At 43.8% G+C, this 15,271-nt stretch overlaps 1 protein-coding gene across 1 annotated transcript; it reads left to right on the top strand.

Annotated features, from left to right (window-relative positions):
* Nucleotides 1-13,395: 13,395 nt before the first annotated feature.
* On the top strand, nucleotides 13,396-14,513 carry LOC129853540 (homeobox protein Nkx-3.1-like). Its single transcript, XM_055919685.1, has 2 exons — nucleotides 13,396-13,597; nucleotides 13,816-14,513. The coding sequence occupies exons 1-2, from the start codon at nucleotides 13,396-13,398 to the stop codon at nucleotides 14,220-14,222; spliced, it is 609 nt and encodes a 202-aa protein (XP_055775660.1). The 3' UTR covers nucleotides 14,223-14,513.
* The last annotated feature ends 758 nt before the right edge of the window (nucleotides 14,514-15,271 follow it).

The following is a 15,271-nucleotide window of genomic DNA, read 5'->3' as shown; positions in this document are numbered from 1 at the left end:
ACAATACCTTAATAATAGAAAATGACTCAAGTAAAAGTGAAAGTCACCCAGTAAAATCCTACTCGAGTAAAAGTCTAAAAGTATTTGCTTTTAAAAACACTTAAGCATCAAAAGTAAATGTTATTGCTAAAATATACTTAAGTAATAAAAGTAAAAGTATAAATCATTTCAAATTCCTTATATTAAGCAAACCAGATGGCATCATTTCCTTGTTTTTTATTATTTACAGATAGCCAGGGGCACGCTCCAACACTCAGACATCATTCACAAACTAAGCATGTGTTTAGTGAAATCAGAGGCAGTGGGATGACCATGGATGTTCTCTTGATAAGTGTGTGAATTAGACCATTTTCCTGTCCTGCTAAACATTAAAAATGTAACAAGTACTTTTGGGTGTCAGGGAAAATGTATGGAGTAAAAAGTACATAATTTTCTTTAGAAATGTAGTGAAGTAAAAGTAAAAGTAGTCAAAAATATGAATAGCAAAGTAAAGTACAGATACCTCAAAAAACGACTTAAGTAGTACTTTCAAGTATTTTTACTTAAGTACTTTACACCATTGTAACTGAGATCATTGCAGAATAGTTTATATAGGTTGATTGTTTTTTTTGCGGGGGGGGGGGGGATTTTAGGATTTGAATCAGATATGGTACTACTAGCATCATCAGCAATACAAATTGTATTTTTTACTTTAGTATATTTAGTAAATATTTTCTTAGCTCTATTTCATGAACTGCATTGTTGGTTAAGGGCTCGTAAGTAAGTATTTGGTATGTGACAAATAACATTTGATTTGATTGTGATTTGAAATTCAACTCGCAACTGCGAGAACTATAACCAGACAGGCTGTATGTTGCCAAACCAGTGACTCTCTAGTCATGCGCTTCTTTTGAGACAGGGTAGGTAGGTCACGAAATTGTTGTTCAGGTCTTGGTTGAGTGATCTTGCCCAGCAAGGTGGATGTTGCCCAGGTTTACAAGGATGCTGACTTCCAACGACCTATTAGTATGCTTAGGCCACAACAAACAACAACATAACACCTGTGGTGCTTTTCCATTGAGACTTACCCCTACACCAGTGGGTCGCCAGTATTTTATGTTAATGTTAGCTCTAGTGTTATTGTGTTTCCATCAGGAGAGTGAAACTAAAGACTTGTGGTGAGAAAAATCAACAACCTATGTATCATTCAAGTCTGTTGCTTTGTGAGAAGGATTTAAAGTTCAAAGTTAGCCAGTGTTATGTAAATGCAAACTGAAAAGTACCCAGTGCCTTGCCTTGGCTCTAAGTTAGAGCAGGTCTGCCAGAGCCATGGCGTGAGACACGGGTGCCGGCCCGCGTAAATGGAAACAGAAAAGTCTAACCCTTGTGGGTTAAACACTGGGGTAAATCGCTGTGGAAGTGGAGAGGCCACGGCACCAGCCTACAATGCTTGGCTGATGCTGTGACGTGCTGGAAGAGAAAAGAGAGACCAGGGTTTAACATGAGCTCTTCCACAGCCACAATGCAATAGACAGGTCAGGGTCTCAATTCCATTTCAATCTCATTTAATGCAGGGAATGAAACTAAATAATAAATAATTAATTGAGAGACTTTTGCATATTTTAGCCTACTTCGTAAATGGGATGTAGATTAGTTGACCCCAACGTCCAGAAGCTCTCCAATGCCTCCTAAAATGTTCTTAAATGAGGAAGGTCAGATATGATGAAGAGGTCCCAATGAAGAGCAGTGTATTTCAGTCCTGGTCCTGGTGACTCAAAGGGGTGCACATTTTTGTTTTTCACTTAGCACTACACAGGTGGTTCAAATGATCAACTCATCATCAAGCTTCAAGAGGTAATTATGTATTCATTTGTGATGGTGTCCTTGATATGATCGTGCTGTTGTCATATGCTACACATGCCATGTGTGTGCAGATGCATCTATCAATCAAGTGTTATCATGATTTGTCAGAAGAGATATTATACTTTACTAATCCACAATGACCTGGTGATGTAAAAGTCTAATAATGACATTATCTTCCATACTCCTACATACCTTGTAACTGCAGATTCCTTCAAAACGATTGCCTACAGTTATCATGTAGGGCACTGCACGGTTGGGTGACCAGGGCCATCTGGGACTGCCTCGTGGGGGAATTCAGGCGTGTGTGAAGTGTGTCCTGCATAACTTCATGAGGATGGGCATGAAGAACAGGAGGGGACCTGCAGCTCACCGCCATGTGCCAGAGGAGAGGTCTGCTGCTCGGCAGGATGTTGCAAGAATGGGGTTCAACAACGCAGCACGTGAGGCAATCCGTGTGCGGGACATCTTCACCTTAAATAAAGGTTAAATAAAAATAATAAAAAAATAATAATAATAACTTCTTCGAAGAGGGTGCTGTTCCCTGGCAACACCATAGACTACGCTATGCACAACCAAAGGCTCTTTTGAGAGCCACCCACATTGCAATAAGAGTATTCTTCCATTTACTTAGCTACAGTATGTCAACTGCAGTTATTCAACTCCCAGTTTTCTCCCTTTGATTTCTACTTCTCAGGTAAGGGTGATGTCTATACCAAAACAGGCTATTTTAAGAGTCACCCATATTGAAAACATTTAGAACAATTAGACACACTACAACCCACACCTACACACTCGTGTATCAATCCAATTGATGGATTGTGTTGTGCGGTAAGCAGGCTCAGGTGTATAACTGTGGCTCCTTCTACCTTCAAAGAATAGACAAGAGGACCAACCATGGAGCATAGCAAGACACATTTATATTTATGTAATTATGCTATATTGTTTGTCCTCGTGTGTAGGGCTGTGGCGGTGACGAAATTTCGTCTGCCTGTGATTGTCAAGCAAATAACTGTCGGTCTTACAGTAATTGACGTTAATTAACGCATTTAGAATCTCTTGGCTTCCACAGCCTACAAGCCCTGATGCCAACCTTTCGAATCTAGATTTTAAAAAGTCAAAGAAATCCATGTAATATAGCCTACACCTTCCTAATAAATCCCTTATTTATCTTAGACAGGTCTAAAGAAACATGATATGAAGAAAATTAAGTATATTTACGAAGAACAGAATAGCATACTCTGAGTTGTCCTTATGTTAGGTCTGTTAGGTCTTGGCATTATTTTATAGTATGAAGAATACAATTGAACAAAGCTGAATAAAATAGAAAGGATATTTTCCCCAAACGATTTGGGGGAGTGTGCCCATTCAGCTATTCTGTGTGGAGTGGTTAACAAAGAGATAAGTACTCCTATCTGCTTAATTTAGAGTTATTAATGTAACTTTAGTTGTTCTACAAACGTTGGGCTATATGTTTTGATTTTAATACATTGTAAGGCTGCATGATGCGACTATAATGACGATTTGAAAAAAGTCGCTTGAAAGGCATAAGCTCTGCTTTGTTTTTTTGCGCAGGCTGTACACACTTTAACAGTCTCTCATTCACAATTTGACATGAATTTCACGACGGCATCCCCTTTATGTGGCCGTAATGTACTCAAAAACAATCCATGCCTTTTGCGGCCATTGGCCGTTGTGCCCTTCTCCCTGAGTGCTGCGTTGTGCCCTTCTCCCTGAGTGCTGCGTTGTGCCCTTCTCCCTGAGTGCTGCGTTGTGCCCTTCTCCCTGAGTACTGCGTTGTGTCCTTCTCCCTGAGTGCTGCGTTGTGCCCTTCTCCCTGAGTGCTGTGCTGTGCCCTTCTCCCAGAGTGCTGCAGTGTGCCCTTCTCCCTGAGTACTGCGTTGTGCCCTTCTCCCTGAGTGCTGCGTTGTGCCCTTCTCCCTGAGTACTGCGTTGTGCCCTTCTCCCTGAGTGCTGCGTTGTGCCCTTCTCCCTGAGTGCTGCGTTGTGCCCTTCTCCCTGAGTGCTGTGTTGTGCCCTTCTCCCAGAGTGCTGCAGTGTGCCCTTCTCCCTGAGTGCTGCGTTGTGCCCTTCTCCCTGAGTACTGCGTTGTGTCCTTCTCCCTGAGTGCTGCGTTGTGCCCTTCTCCCTGAGTGCTGTGTTGTGCCCTTCTCCCAGAGTGCTGCAGTGTGCCCTTCTCCCTGAGTACTGCGTTGTGTCCTTCTCCCAGAGTGCTGCAGTGTGCCCTTCTCCCTGAGTACTGCGTTGTGCCCTTCTCCCTGAGTGCTGCGTTGTGCCCTTCTCCCTGAGTGCTGCGTTGTGCCCTTCTCCCTGAGTGCTGCGTTGTGTCCTTCTCCCTGAGTGCTGCAGTGTGCCCTTCTCCCTGAGTGCTGCGTTGTGCCCTTCTCCCTGAGTACTGCGTTGTGTCCTTCTCCCTGAGTAATGCGTTGTGTCCTTCTCCCTGAGTGCTGCGTTGTGCCCTTCTCCCTGAGTGCTGCGTTGTGCCCTTCTCCCTGAGTGCTGCATTGTGCCCTTCTCCCTGAGTGCTGCGTTGTGCCCTTCTCCCTGAGTGCTGCATTGTGCCCTTCTCCCTGAGTGCTGCGTTGTGCCCTTCTCCCTGAGTGCTGCAGTGTGTCCTTCTCCCTGAGTACTGCGTTGTGCCCTTCTCCCTGAGTACTTCGTTGTGTCCTTCTCCCTGAGTACTGCGTTGTGCCCTTCTCCCTGGGTGCTGCGTGGTGCCCTTCTCCCTGAGTGCTGCGTTGTGTCCTTCTCCCTGAGTGCTGCGTTGTGCCCTTCTCCCTGAGTGCTGTAGTGTGCCCTTCTCCCAGAGTGCTGCAGTGTGCCCTTCTCCCAGAGTGCTGCGTTGTGCCCTTCTCCCAGAGTGCTGCAGTGTGCCCTTCTCCCTGAGTACTGCGTTGTGTCCTTCTCCCTGAGTGCTGCGTTGTGCCCTTCTCCCTGAGTACTGTAGTGTGCCCTTCTCCCTGAGTGCTGCGTTGTGCCCTTCTCCCAGAGTGCTGCAGTGTGCCCTTCTCCCTGAGTACTGTAGTGTGCCCTTCTCCCTGAGTGCTGCGTTGTGCCCTTCTCCCTGAGTGCTGCGTTGTGCCCTTCTCCCAGAGTGCTGCGTTGTGCCCTTCTCCCTGAGTGCTGCGTTGTGCCCTTCTCCCTGAGTGCTGCGTTGTGCCCTTCTCCCTGAGTACTGCGTTGTGCCCTTCTCCCTGAGTACTGCGTTGTGCCCTTCTCCCAGAGTGCTGCTGTAACAGTATAACTTTACGTCGTCCCCTCGCCCCGACACGGGCGCGAACCAGGGACCCTCTGCACACATCAACAACGGTCGCCCACGAAGCATCGTTACCCATCGCTCCACAAAAGCCGCGGCTCTTGCAGAGCAAGGGGCAACACTACTTAAGTCTCAGAGCAAGTGACGTAACTGATTGAAATGCTACTAGCGCGTACCCGCTAACTAGCTAGCCATTTCACATCCGTTACACTCACCCCCCTTTCAACCTCCTCCTTTTCCGCAGCAACCAGTGATCCGGGTCACGGCACCAATGTAACAGTATAACTTTACGTCGTCCCCTCGCCCCGACACGGGCGCGAACCAGGGACCCTCTGCACACATCAACAACGGACGCCCACGAAGCATCGTTACCCATCGCTCCACAAAAGCCGCGGCTCTTGCAGAGCAAGGAGCAACACTACTTAAGTCTCAGAGCAAGTGACGTAACTGATTGAAATGCTACTAGCGCGTACCCGCTAACTAGCTAGCCATTTCACATCCGTTACACTGCAGTGTGCCCTTCTCCCTGAGTGCTGCGTTGTGCCCTTCTCCCTGAGTGCTGCGTTGTGCCCTTCTCCCTGAGTGCTGCGTTGTGCCCTTCTCCCTGAGTACTGCGTTGTGCCCTTCTCCCTGAGTACTGCGTTGTGCCCTTCTCCCTGAGTACTGCGTTGTGCCCTTCTCCCAGAGTGCTGCAGTGTGCCCTTCTCCCTGAGTGCTGTGTGGTGCCCTTCTCCCTGAGTACTGCGTTGTGCCCTTCTCCCTGAGTGCTGCGTTGTGCCCTTCTCCCTGAGTGCTGCGTTGTGCCCTTCTCCCTGAGTACTGCGTTGTGCCCTTCTCCCTGAGTGCTGCGTTGTGCCCTTCTCCCTGAGTGCTGCGTTGTGCCCTTCTCCCTGAGTACTGCGTTGTGCCCTTCTCCCAGAGTGCTGCAGTGTGCCCTTCTCCCAGAGTGCTGCAGTGTACCCTTCTCCCTGAGTACTGCGTTGTGCCCTTCTCCCAGAGTGCTGCAGTGTGCCCTTCTCCCTGAGTGCTGCAGTGTGCCCTTCTCCCTGAGTGCTGCGTTGTGCCCTTCTCCCTGAGTACTGTAGTGTGCCCTTCTCCCTGAGTGCTGCAGTGTGCCCTTCTCCCTGAGTACTGCGTTGTGCCCTTCTCCCAGAGTGCTGCAGTGTGCCCTTCTCCCTGAGTGCTGCAGTGTGCCCTTCTCCCTGAGTGCTGCGTTGTGCCCTTCTCCCTGAGTGCTATGTGCTCCGAAGCACCTCTCACTCACTCTCCATCATGTGCACTCACTCTCACTCTCCATCACTTGATCGGGTCTTTCTCACAGGCTACAAGTGAAGAAAGACACATCAGGGACTCAACTGTGTGCTTCCTTATCCAATTCCGCGGTAGATATTGAAGATATTGGAAGAACTGTCCACATTTAATTTTCGTCAGCCAACAAGATGAGTAGGCCTAACGAATAGCAAAATTACTAGCCTATGTCAATCTACTATCCCTCATAGTACAAAAGTTTACCTATTCTATTCTGCGAGAGAAATAAATATTGCGAACATAGTGTGGGACAGTTGTGGAATGCGATAGATCTCAAATGAATACAACCACGAGCATCAAAAACTTTTTTAATGCAATGTGGCTGACGCAACATTTCAGAACGTTTATCTTTAAATGTTGATACACTATTATACTATTTCTTCACATTTTAAGTGCAGCAATGCACATGTGGCAGTAGGCTATAAGCACTAATGTTCCATTAGCGGGAAAACACCATTATAAAAAGTGACCGGCCATTTTTTATAATGGTGTTTTCCTGCTAATGGAACATTAGTGCTTATAGCCTACTGCCATGTGATTATGAGTGTAATGCTTTTATTATAAAGGTGCATTTTTAAATGGTGAAAATGATCTTCCCCAAACTTGAAACACGCTGCTTATGTATGACAGTCAGGTTCTACACCTCTTGTAAAGCGAATGAATCTGCTTAATTTTAAAAAGTTATTTGGCCACTTTAGTTGTGATACAAACCTTATCAAACATATAGGCCTATGGGCTAAACTACATGAGGTGTGCGACTATGATTAGAAAAAGTCGCAAAAAAAGGCATTGTTTCTTGCCTTATGCTGGGCATCATTCACAAGTGATAATATATAATTCACGAGTGATAGGCTAATATTGTCACCCATCAGAGTATTCTCGATTTAATCTTGTCTTTACATATACAAAAAAATATATGTGTGAAATTTGTTTTGATTTAGAATGGACCATTATCATGCACCTTTCTTGAAACAGGGGCAGCGAGGGGAAAAACATGTCATCTATGTGTCACGGTTTTCTAAAGTTGAACCCAGAAGCAGACCAGGACAAGGAGAGTAAGACGAAGGTGAGTATTTATTTACAAGTTTGAATGTAGTGATAGAAAAATCCAAGTGACGGAGCGGGCAGCGGAGGTGAGTTGATGGGATTGAATAGGCAGATCCAATGAAGTAACTGAAGTCACCAACAACCAGGTAGGGATGAGATGAGTGTTCCGGGTGTATGACTGTAGACAGAAAAAACGGAGGTGAGTTCAAGGCAAGCAAAACGTACAAAACAACAAAACAAACTCTATCAAACTGGAGGCTGATATACTGGCACAACATACTGTTCATGGCTAACGCTCCGGCAGAGAATGGATGTCAGGTCAGTGCTTATGAAGTGGAGGGGTGATGATCAGGACCAGGTGTTCAGATAGCGGATTGGAAACAGGTGCGGTAAATCAGAGATCTCCCAACCAGCTACATCGCCCGGCAACCAGACAGGGTGCGTTCCAGGACACCGGAAAAAACACTCCAGGACAGAACACAGGCAAAAACAGACTCAGGAAGCGGGATTCGTGACACTATGCACTTAAATAGCGAATGGAGGACGCTTTTCCCTTGGTTCATTTTCATGCCAGCCAGGTAGGCTATACTCCTGCTGTAAAGATAAGCAATGTGCTTAATATTAGGAAAGTTGAGAAATAAATATAGCAGGCCTAGCCTATAGAAAGCTGATGGGATCCTCCTCTTTTAATAGAGACCATCACTCTTTTTTCTCATGCAATATAGAAATGTTGCGCAACATGAGCTCTTTGGCTCTCATGAAGTGTTTGATTAGATTTTCGATTACATTTGCATTGATGTCAGAGTGATTAGAGGTACAACAGAGTGCTGAGTACCAGGCAGTTAGCAAGTTTGGTAGACTACTAATGACCATCAGGAGCATCAGAGCTTGGAGAAGCCTACTGTAATTACTGTGACTAAACGGTCACGTGGAATTTGCCTGACTTCATGACTGCAACAGCCCTACTTGTGTGTCTGTGCATGTTTTTCAGTATTTAGTACTCTGCAGCCACTTACTGTGGAAACCAGGTAAGGCCACACACACAGATTCCTGTGAAACACTGTCACTTTAACTACCTGATTTTCTCAATAACAGTCTCTCTCCTTCACTTTATCCCTCTCCCCCTTCTCTCTCAATTTTCTAGGTTATATCCGCTGTGTCGGTGAAGGCCTCCCTCTTCTGAACTACCTAAAACATGCATGCTGCATGCACCCTCACGCACGACTAGCATCACTACTCTGGACGGTTCTGACAAATTCCTAGGTTAGACTGTAACCTCTCCTTCCAGACTCACATTAAGCATCTCCAATCCAAAATTAAATCTAGAATCAGCTTCCTATTTTGCAACAAAGCCTCCTTCACTCATGCTGCCAAACATACCCTCGTAAAACTGACTATCCTACTGATCCATGACTTCGGCGATGTCATTTACAAAATAGCATCCAACACTCTACTCAGCAAATTGGATGTAGTCTATCTCAGTGCCATCCGTTTTGTCACCAAAGCCCCATATACTACCCACCACTGCGACCTCTATGCTCTCGTTGGCTGGCCCTCACTACATATTCGTCGCCAAACCCACTGGCTTCAGGTCATCTATAAGTTAAACGGGTGTCCTGACTCTCTGAGGTCATTAAAGATCCCATGGCACTTATCGTAAGAGTAGGGGTGTTAACCCCGGTGTCCTGGCTAAATTCCCAATCTGGCCCTCAAACCATCATGGTCACCTAATAATCCCCAGTTTACAATTGGCTCATTCATCCCCCTCCTCTCCCCTGTAACTATTCCCCAGGTCGTTGCTGCAAATGAGAACGCGTTCTCAGTCAACTTACCTGGTAAAATAACGGTAAAATAATAATAAAAAAATAAAAAAGTCTATGCTAGGTAAAGCCCCACCTTATCCCAGCTCACTGGTCACCATAGCAACACTCACCCGTAGCACGCGCTCCAGCAGGTATATTTCACTGGTCACCCCCAAAGCCAACACTTCCTTTGGCCACCTTTCCTTCCAGTTCTCTGATGCCAATGACTGGAAAGAATTGCAAAAATCACTGAAGCTGGAGACATACAGTTGAAGTCGGAAGTTTACATGCACCTTAGCCAAATACATTTAAACTCCGTTTTTCACAATTCCTGAAATTTAATCCTAGTAAAAATGTCCTGTCTTAGGTCAGTTAGGATCACCACTTTATTTTAAGAGTGTGAAATGTTAGAAAAATAGTAGAGAGAAGGATTTACTTCAGTTTTAATTTCTTTCATCACATTCCCAGTGGGTCAGAAATTTACCTACGCTCAATTAGTATTTGGTAGCATTGCCTTTAAATTGTTTAACTTGGGTCAAACATTTTGGATAGCCTTCCACAAGCTTCCCACAATAAGTTAGGTGAATTTTGGCCCATTCCTCCTGACAGAGCTGGTGTAACTGAGTCAGGTTTGTAGGCTTCGTTTCTCGCACACGCTTTTTCAGTTCTGCCCACAAATGTTCTATAGGATTGAGGTCAGGGCTTTGTGATGGCCACTCCAATACCTTGACTTTGTTGTCTTTAAGCCATTTTGCCACAACTTTGGAAGTATGCTTGGGGTCATTGTCCATTTGGAAGACCCATTTGCGACCAAGCTTTAACTTCCTGACTGATGACTTGAGATGTTGCTTCAATATATCCACAGATTTTTCCATCCTCATGATGCCATCTATTTTGTGAAGTGCACCAGTCTCTCCTGAAGCAAAGCAGCCCCACAACATGATGCTGCCACCCCCATGCTTCACGGTTGGGATGGTGTTCTTCGGCTTGCAAGCATCCCCCTTTTTCCTCAAAACATAACGATGGTCATTATGGCCAAACTGTTCTGTTTTTGTTTCATCAGACCAGAAGACATTTCTACAAAAAGTACGATCTTTGTCCCCATGTGCAGTTGCAAACCGTAATGTTTTTTTAATGGCGGTTTTGAAGCAGTGGCTTCTTCCTTGCTGAGCGGCCTTTCAGGTTATGTCGATATAGAACTCGTTTACTGTAGATATAGATATTTTTGTACCCGTTTCCTCCAGAATCTTCACAAGGTCCTTTGCTGTTGTTCTGGGATTGATTTGCACTTTGACACCAAAGTACATTAATCTCTAGGAGACAGAACGCGTCTCCTTCCTGAGCGGTATGAAGGCTGCGTGGTCGCATGGTGTTTATACTTGCGTACTATTGTTTGTACAGATGAACGTGGTACCTTCAGGCGGTTGGAAATTGCTTCCAAGGATGAACCAACCACAATTCTTTTTCTGAGATCTTGGCTGATTTTTTTTGATTTTCCCATGATGTCAAGCAAAGAGGCATTGAGTTTGAAGGTAGGCCTTAAATACATCCACAGGTACACCTCCAATTGACTCAAATGATGTCAATTAGCCTATCAGAAGCTTCTAAAGCCATGGCATCATTTCTGGAATTTCCCAAGCTGTTTAAAGGCACAGTCAACATAGTGTATGTAAACTTCTCACCCACTGGAATTGTGATACAGTGAATTTTAAGTGAAATAATCTGTCTGTAAACAATCGTTTGAAAAATTACTTGAGTCATGAACAAAGTAGATGTCCTGACTTGCCAAAACTATAGTTTGTTAACAAGAAATGTGTGGTGTGGTTGAAAAATGAGTTTTAATAACTCCAACCTAAGTGTATGTAAACTTCCGACTTCAACTGTATTTCATGGGGCTCTGAGGCCAGGCTGGGTATGTACTAGGAAGGAGGGGCTAAGTGAATATAAGCGACTGTTTTGGGGCTTTTCTGAGAGATTTGTCTTGGTAGGCCTAATTGTGAGCGTAGGCTGATGTGAGCCTGGTCTAGCCTACCCCAACCTTGATCTTATGGAATAACAGTTTGCCTGCTCGTATTTTCTTTTCATTAAAGTTATATTAAAAAGTTTGACATTTACAATCTTGATTATTTTGTAAATTGAACTTCTGGATCACGATCATCACCTGTAAATACATACTCCTTTGTGCAAAGTGATTGATGAGTATTTGATCCTGTGCTCTGCTGCACTTGCACCAGTAGAGGGCATCTCCACGAGCTTTGCATGTCCAACTTTCTTTTTACTGTGCTGTATAGAGGCAGAACTTGGAGAAAAGTGATTTATAAGTTAAATGTATCACGCATTATTATATTCATTACAACTAGCATGAATTGGACACAAATAATTGTACTGAATAAAAACAACAGAAGATTGATAGTCCAAACCAAGAGATCTTGACTGGGTGGAAACAAAACAATAGACAGTAACATGTTATTATGTATGGTGGAAGACTAATGCCTTCCTAGGCTATAGGGTCAGATTCTAACAAGCCAACATCTGGTGTGGCCATGCTGGGCCAGCTAAGAGAAAGCTTCTACTACATATCTGCACCATCCTATGAGCTTTAGGACACAATGGTGGTCTACAGAAGAGACAGAGACCAGTGTCCACATGATATGAGTAATGCTATCTTAATTACACAGCTTGTTTAACAGTCAGGGTAGGAGATGACATAGCCAGTATACAGGATAAACAGCGTTTATGCATTTACAATTAAGATAGGCATCGGGGGAAAACATTAAACCGGAAAAAATACTTCATCAAAGACGTACATAAGGAATAAAGGCACTGTGAGAAGATATATCCCACAATACAACATACTCACAGAGGGAGCCGGGGGAAAGGCAAAGAATTCAAGATTAACCTTATCAAACAAAACATCTTAAAACAATGTTTACATGAAAACAGCTAATGTTTGAAATTAAGATGGACCCTAAAATATCCACGCTCTTGTTTTTCTACCTAAAATACCAGGCTACATGATCTACTTGGAAAGGTAACTGGGGAAATAATACAATAAATAAAATTATATATTTTAAGCAAACTTGTTATTTGCACATAACCTGCAGTGTAACAATAGAAAAGGGAATGTAAAATTAAAGTTAGAATTATTAGCTTTCATGGTGTGGTAGGTAAAGGAGATGTCAAGGAAAGCTGATGAGGTAATAGGCGAGGGCAGGGGGCATGTGGGGGTAAACTGATCTGTTTGTCATCCCTAGATTCTTGTTATTACAAACAGAGTCTCAATTCTCCAAGGGTTTGTGCCACTGAAAACAAAACAGGCAGAAGCATGGTAGAGCACAACAAACAAACAGCCGTTGAACAATGTATGTGTTGGTTAAGGAGCCAGTCTAAATCTGCTGAACACATTAGCCCCACCAAGACGGCTGGCCACCCACGCTGACCCCTCCCTGGCCCTGGCAGCCCCCGCAGCGCAGACACAAGGGTCACTTACTCCCTAGGCATGGCTGAAACCCAGGCATGGCTGTAATGATAATAGCTATCCTGTTGCACACATTTAGAAATACATCTCACAGTTCTAATAATGAGCACAAGACAAAGGGCCACATCCCCAGATCTTCCAAGTCCTATTTAATCACATCACAATAGTATTTCCACTTTTGAACAGTAGGCATAATGTTTTATAAATATACATATTTTTAAATATCAGGGAGACACGGATAAATGAACATGTTCATTTTATTTATTGTCCATGCAATATTATTTATATATAATGTTTAATTTGACTATATCGTGAACTCACACATGAGGTGCCATGACAAAGATATCTTAAAATCAAGAATAAATCAATGTAAAGTGAGCACAGCAGTTCTGTTCCTATCATCAGTGTCATCCAGGTAGCCTACACCCGTGACGTCGCCGAGATTACGCGTCTCGCCAGTCGCTTGTGCTGTCATGACCACTACAGCACTAGTATAAATTGACGCGCCAGTAAGTCTTTCCCAAGGTATAAGCTTTGTAACGAGTTAGCCCTGTGTCCCGGGCATCATTCCCCACTTGGCTTGTGCGATTCAGTCAAGCCTAGCATACATTCGTTGGCCCATACGGTGGATTCCTAACTGCAGAATGTCGGAGACAGTCAAGCCACCAACTTCGTTTTTCATCGAGGACATCCTCTCCATTAAAGAGAATACACGGCTAAACTTCAGGTGCTCTTCCTCACACAAGTCCAAGGAGGGATGCGCGCAATGGAATAACCAACAGTGCGAGCATGTATCACAGTCAGAGGAACTTTGCGCACAGGATACAGCATTTGAAGCGCGGAAAGGTGAGCACATTGGATTGTATGTAGGCTACTTAAAAATAGTTTAGGCTAAGGTATTGATTGACGGTGTTGTGCCAGATTCCCTGGACTCATGCTAATAACAACTGGAAATAAACCTATTCCATATGAACCTGTGGAGTAGGCAGTTTACCTGTCAATTGCCAGCTTTTGACGCAAAGTCACCACACCACAAATGGGCTAATCATGTCTCTCTTTTACAGATTTATTTGACAGCTCTTGTTCTAGCACCCCAGATGCCATGATAAGTTTTACATCAGTCGGCAAACAGAAGCGCTCGCGCGCTGCCTTTACGCATCTGCAAGTGTTAGAACTGGAGAAGAAATTTAACCACCAGAAGTACCTGTCCGCTCCCGAAAGAGCCAATCTTGCCAACACGTTGGGACTGACCGAGACCCAAGTTAAAATCTGGTTTCAGAACAGAAGATACAAAACCAAACGGAAGCAGCAAGCTACGGAGTACTGTAAGGACATCTTTCAAAAGTCAGAAGAACTAAGTACAGAGGACAATTTAGTCAGATCGTCGCTTCTCTCCACGTTCTACAAAACATATAAATACCAACCATATGTGTATGACTTCAATAGCACATGGAGACCAATACTGTGGTGAACATTACATAATACTGGACAATATTCAGGTCAATGTGGACACAATGCCTTATGAGGAGAGCATGTTAAACAACTAATTATGTTACCTAGGTATTTGATCTATTCAGCACAGTAACTTGTCATATTTTTTCACAATCTACTTTTATATGGCTAAAATGTAGCCTACCAATGTCAAACTGTCAGCTGTCATTTTTCATTCATAGCCTATATGTCTGAGTATGTTATCACAGAAAGAATGACAATCACTTTGTTGCTTGCATTTTCTTTTTTATGTATATTTTTTTCCCAAAGTTGCAAGAAAATAAAGGGTAACTGATTTGAAATTGAGACTAAGTAATTCAAAGGATATTGTAGTGTCAAGGTCTATGAAAAGTTTTGCTCATTACTATTGAGAGTAGTGATGGTTATTGAAAATGACAGTTTACTCTTTCCATTTTACAGAGTTACAGCTAACACTTTATCTCTCTGTGTAAGCATACATGTCATAATTCTGAGCTCTGAGATGCTGAAGATAAACGGTGAGACACTAAAACACTATGTATGCAAAGGCCACACAACATGACTGGTTGGAGACATGAGATGTGACCAAAATTTTACTTGGCAATATCTTGACAAACTCCCTGGAGCAGCCATGAATGTTGCTTTAAACTGAAATGTATATTCTTACGTTCAGGAATGAATGCTTGAAATATGGTCTACAGTAACTGTTGCCAGAGGCAAACAATGGTTGTACCTGTAGTTCAAATTTGATAATACTAGAAAATTGCATGAGCAGATAAGGGTTTGCCTGGGATCTTCAGAAAACATAAGGGCCCTCTCTAAACAACGATGCTTGGCTTCTTTAACCGATAAAGAGCCCCTATCCATCCATTTAAACTGAGGCTTGATTCAACATCAAGGTGTTTTTAACTGACCCTACTGAAGGCAGTTCCTCATTGTGGTGACTACATGAAATTATAAGTGGTTTCCCCCACAAGCATGCTTGTGAGAACTGTGAGACAGGCAAGGGATAGACACATTGAGGCAGCAGATAGCCATCGGCTAGAGTAG

The sequence above is a fragment of the Salvelinus fontinalis genome, chromosome 4 (genome assembly GCF_029448725.1).
Source record: "Salvelinus fontinalis isolate EN_2023a chromosome 4, ASM2944872v1, whole genome shotgun sequence".
NCBI lineage: Eukaryota > Metazoa > Chordata > Actinopteri > Salmoniformes > Salmonidae > Salvelinus > Salvelinus fontinalis.
Note: the sequence above shows the minus strand (reverse complement) of the source record. Positions and strands in the feature narration are given on the sequence as shown.

Coding starts and splice junctions, on each gene's coding strand:
- LOC129853540 (XM_055919685.1), top strand. CDS start 13,396: ATGTCGGAGACAGTCAAGCCACCAACTTCGTTTTTCATCGAGGACATC. Junction 13,598..13,815: donor AGCATTTGAAGCGCGGAAAG/GTGAGCACATTG, acceptor TCTCTTTTACAG/ATTTATTTGACAGCTCTTGT.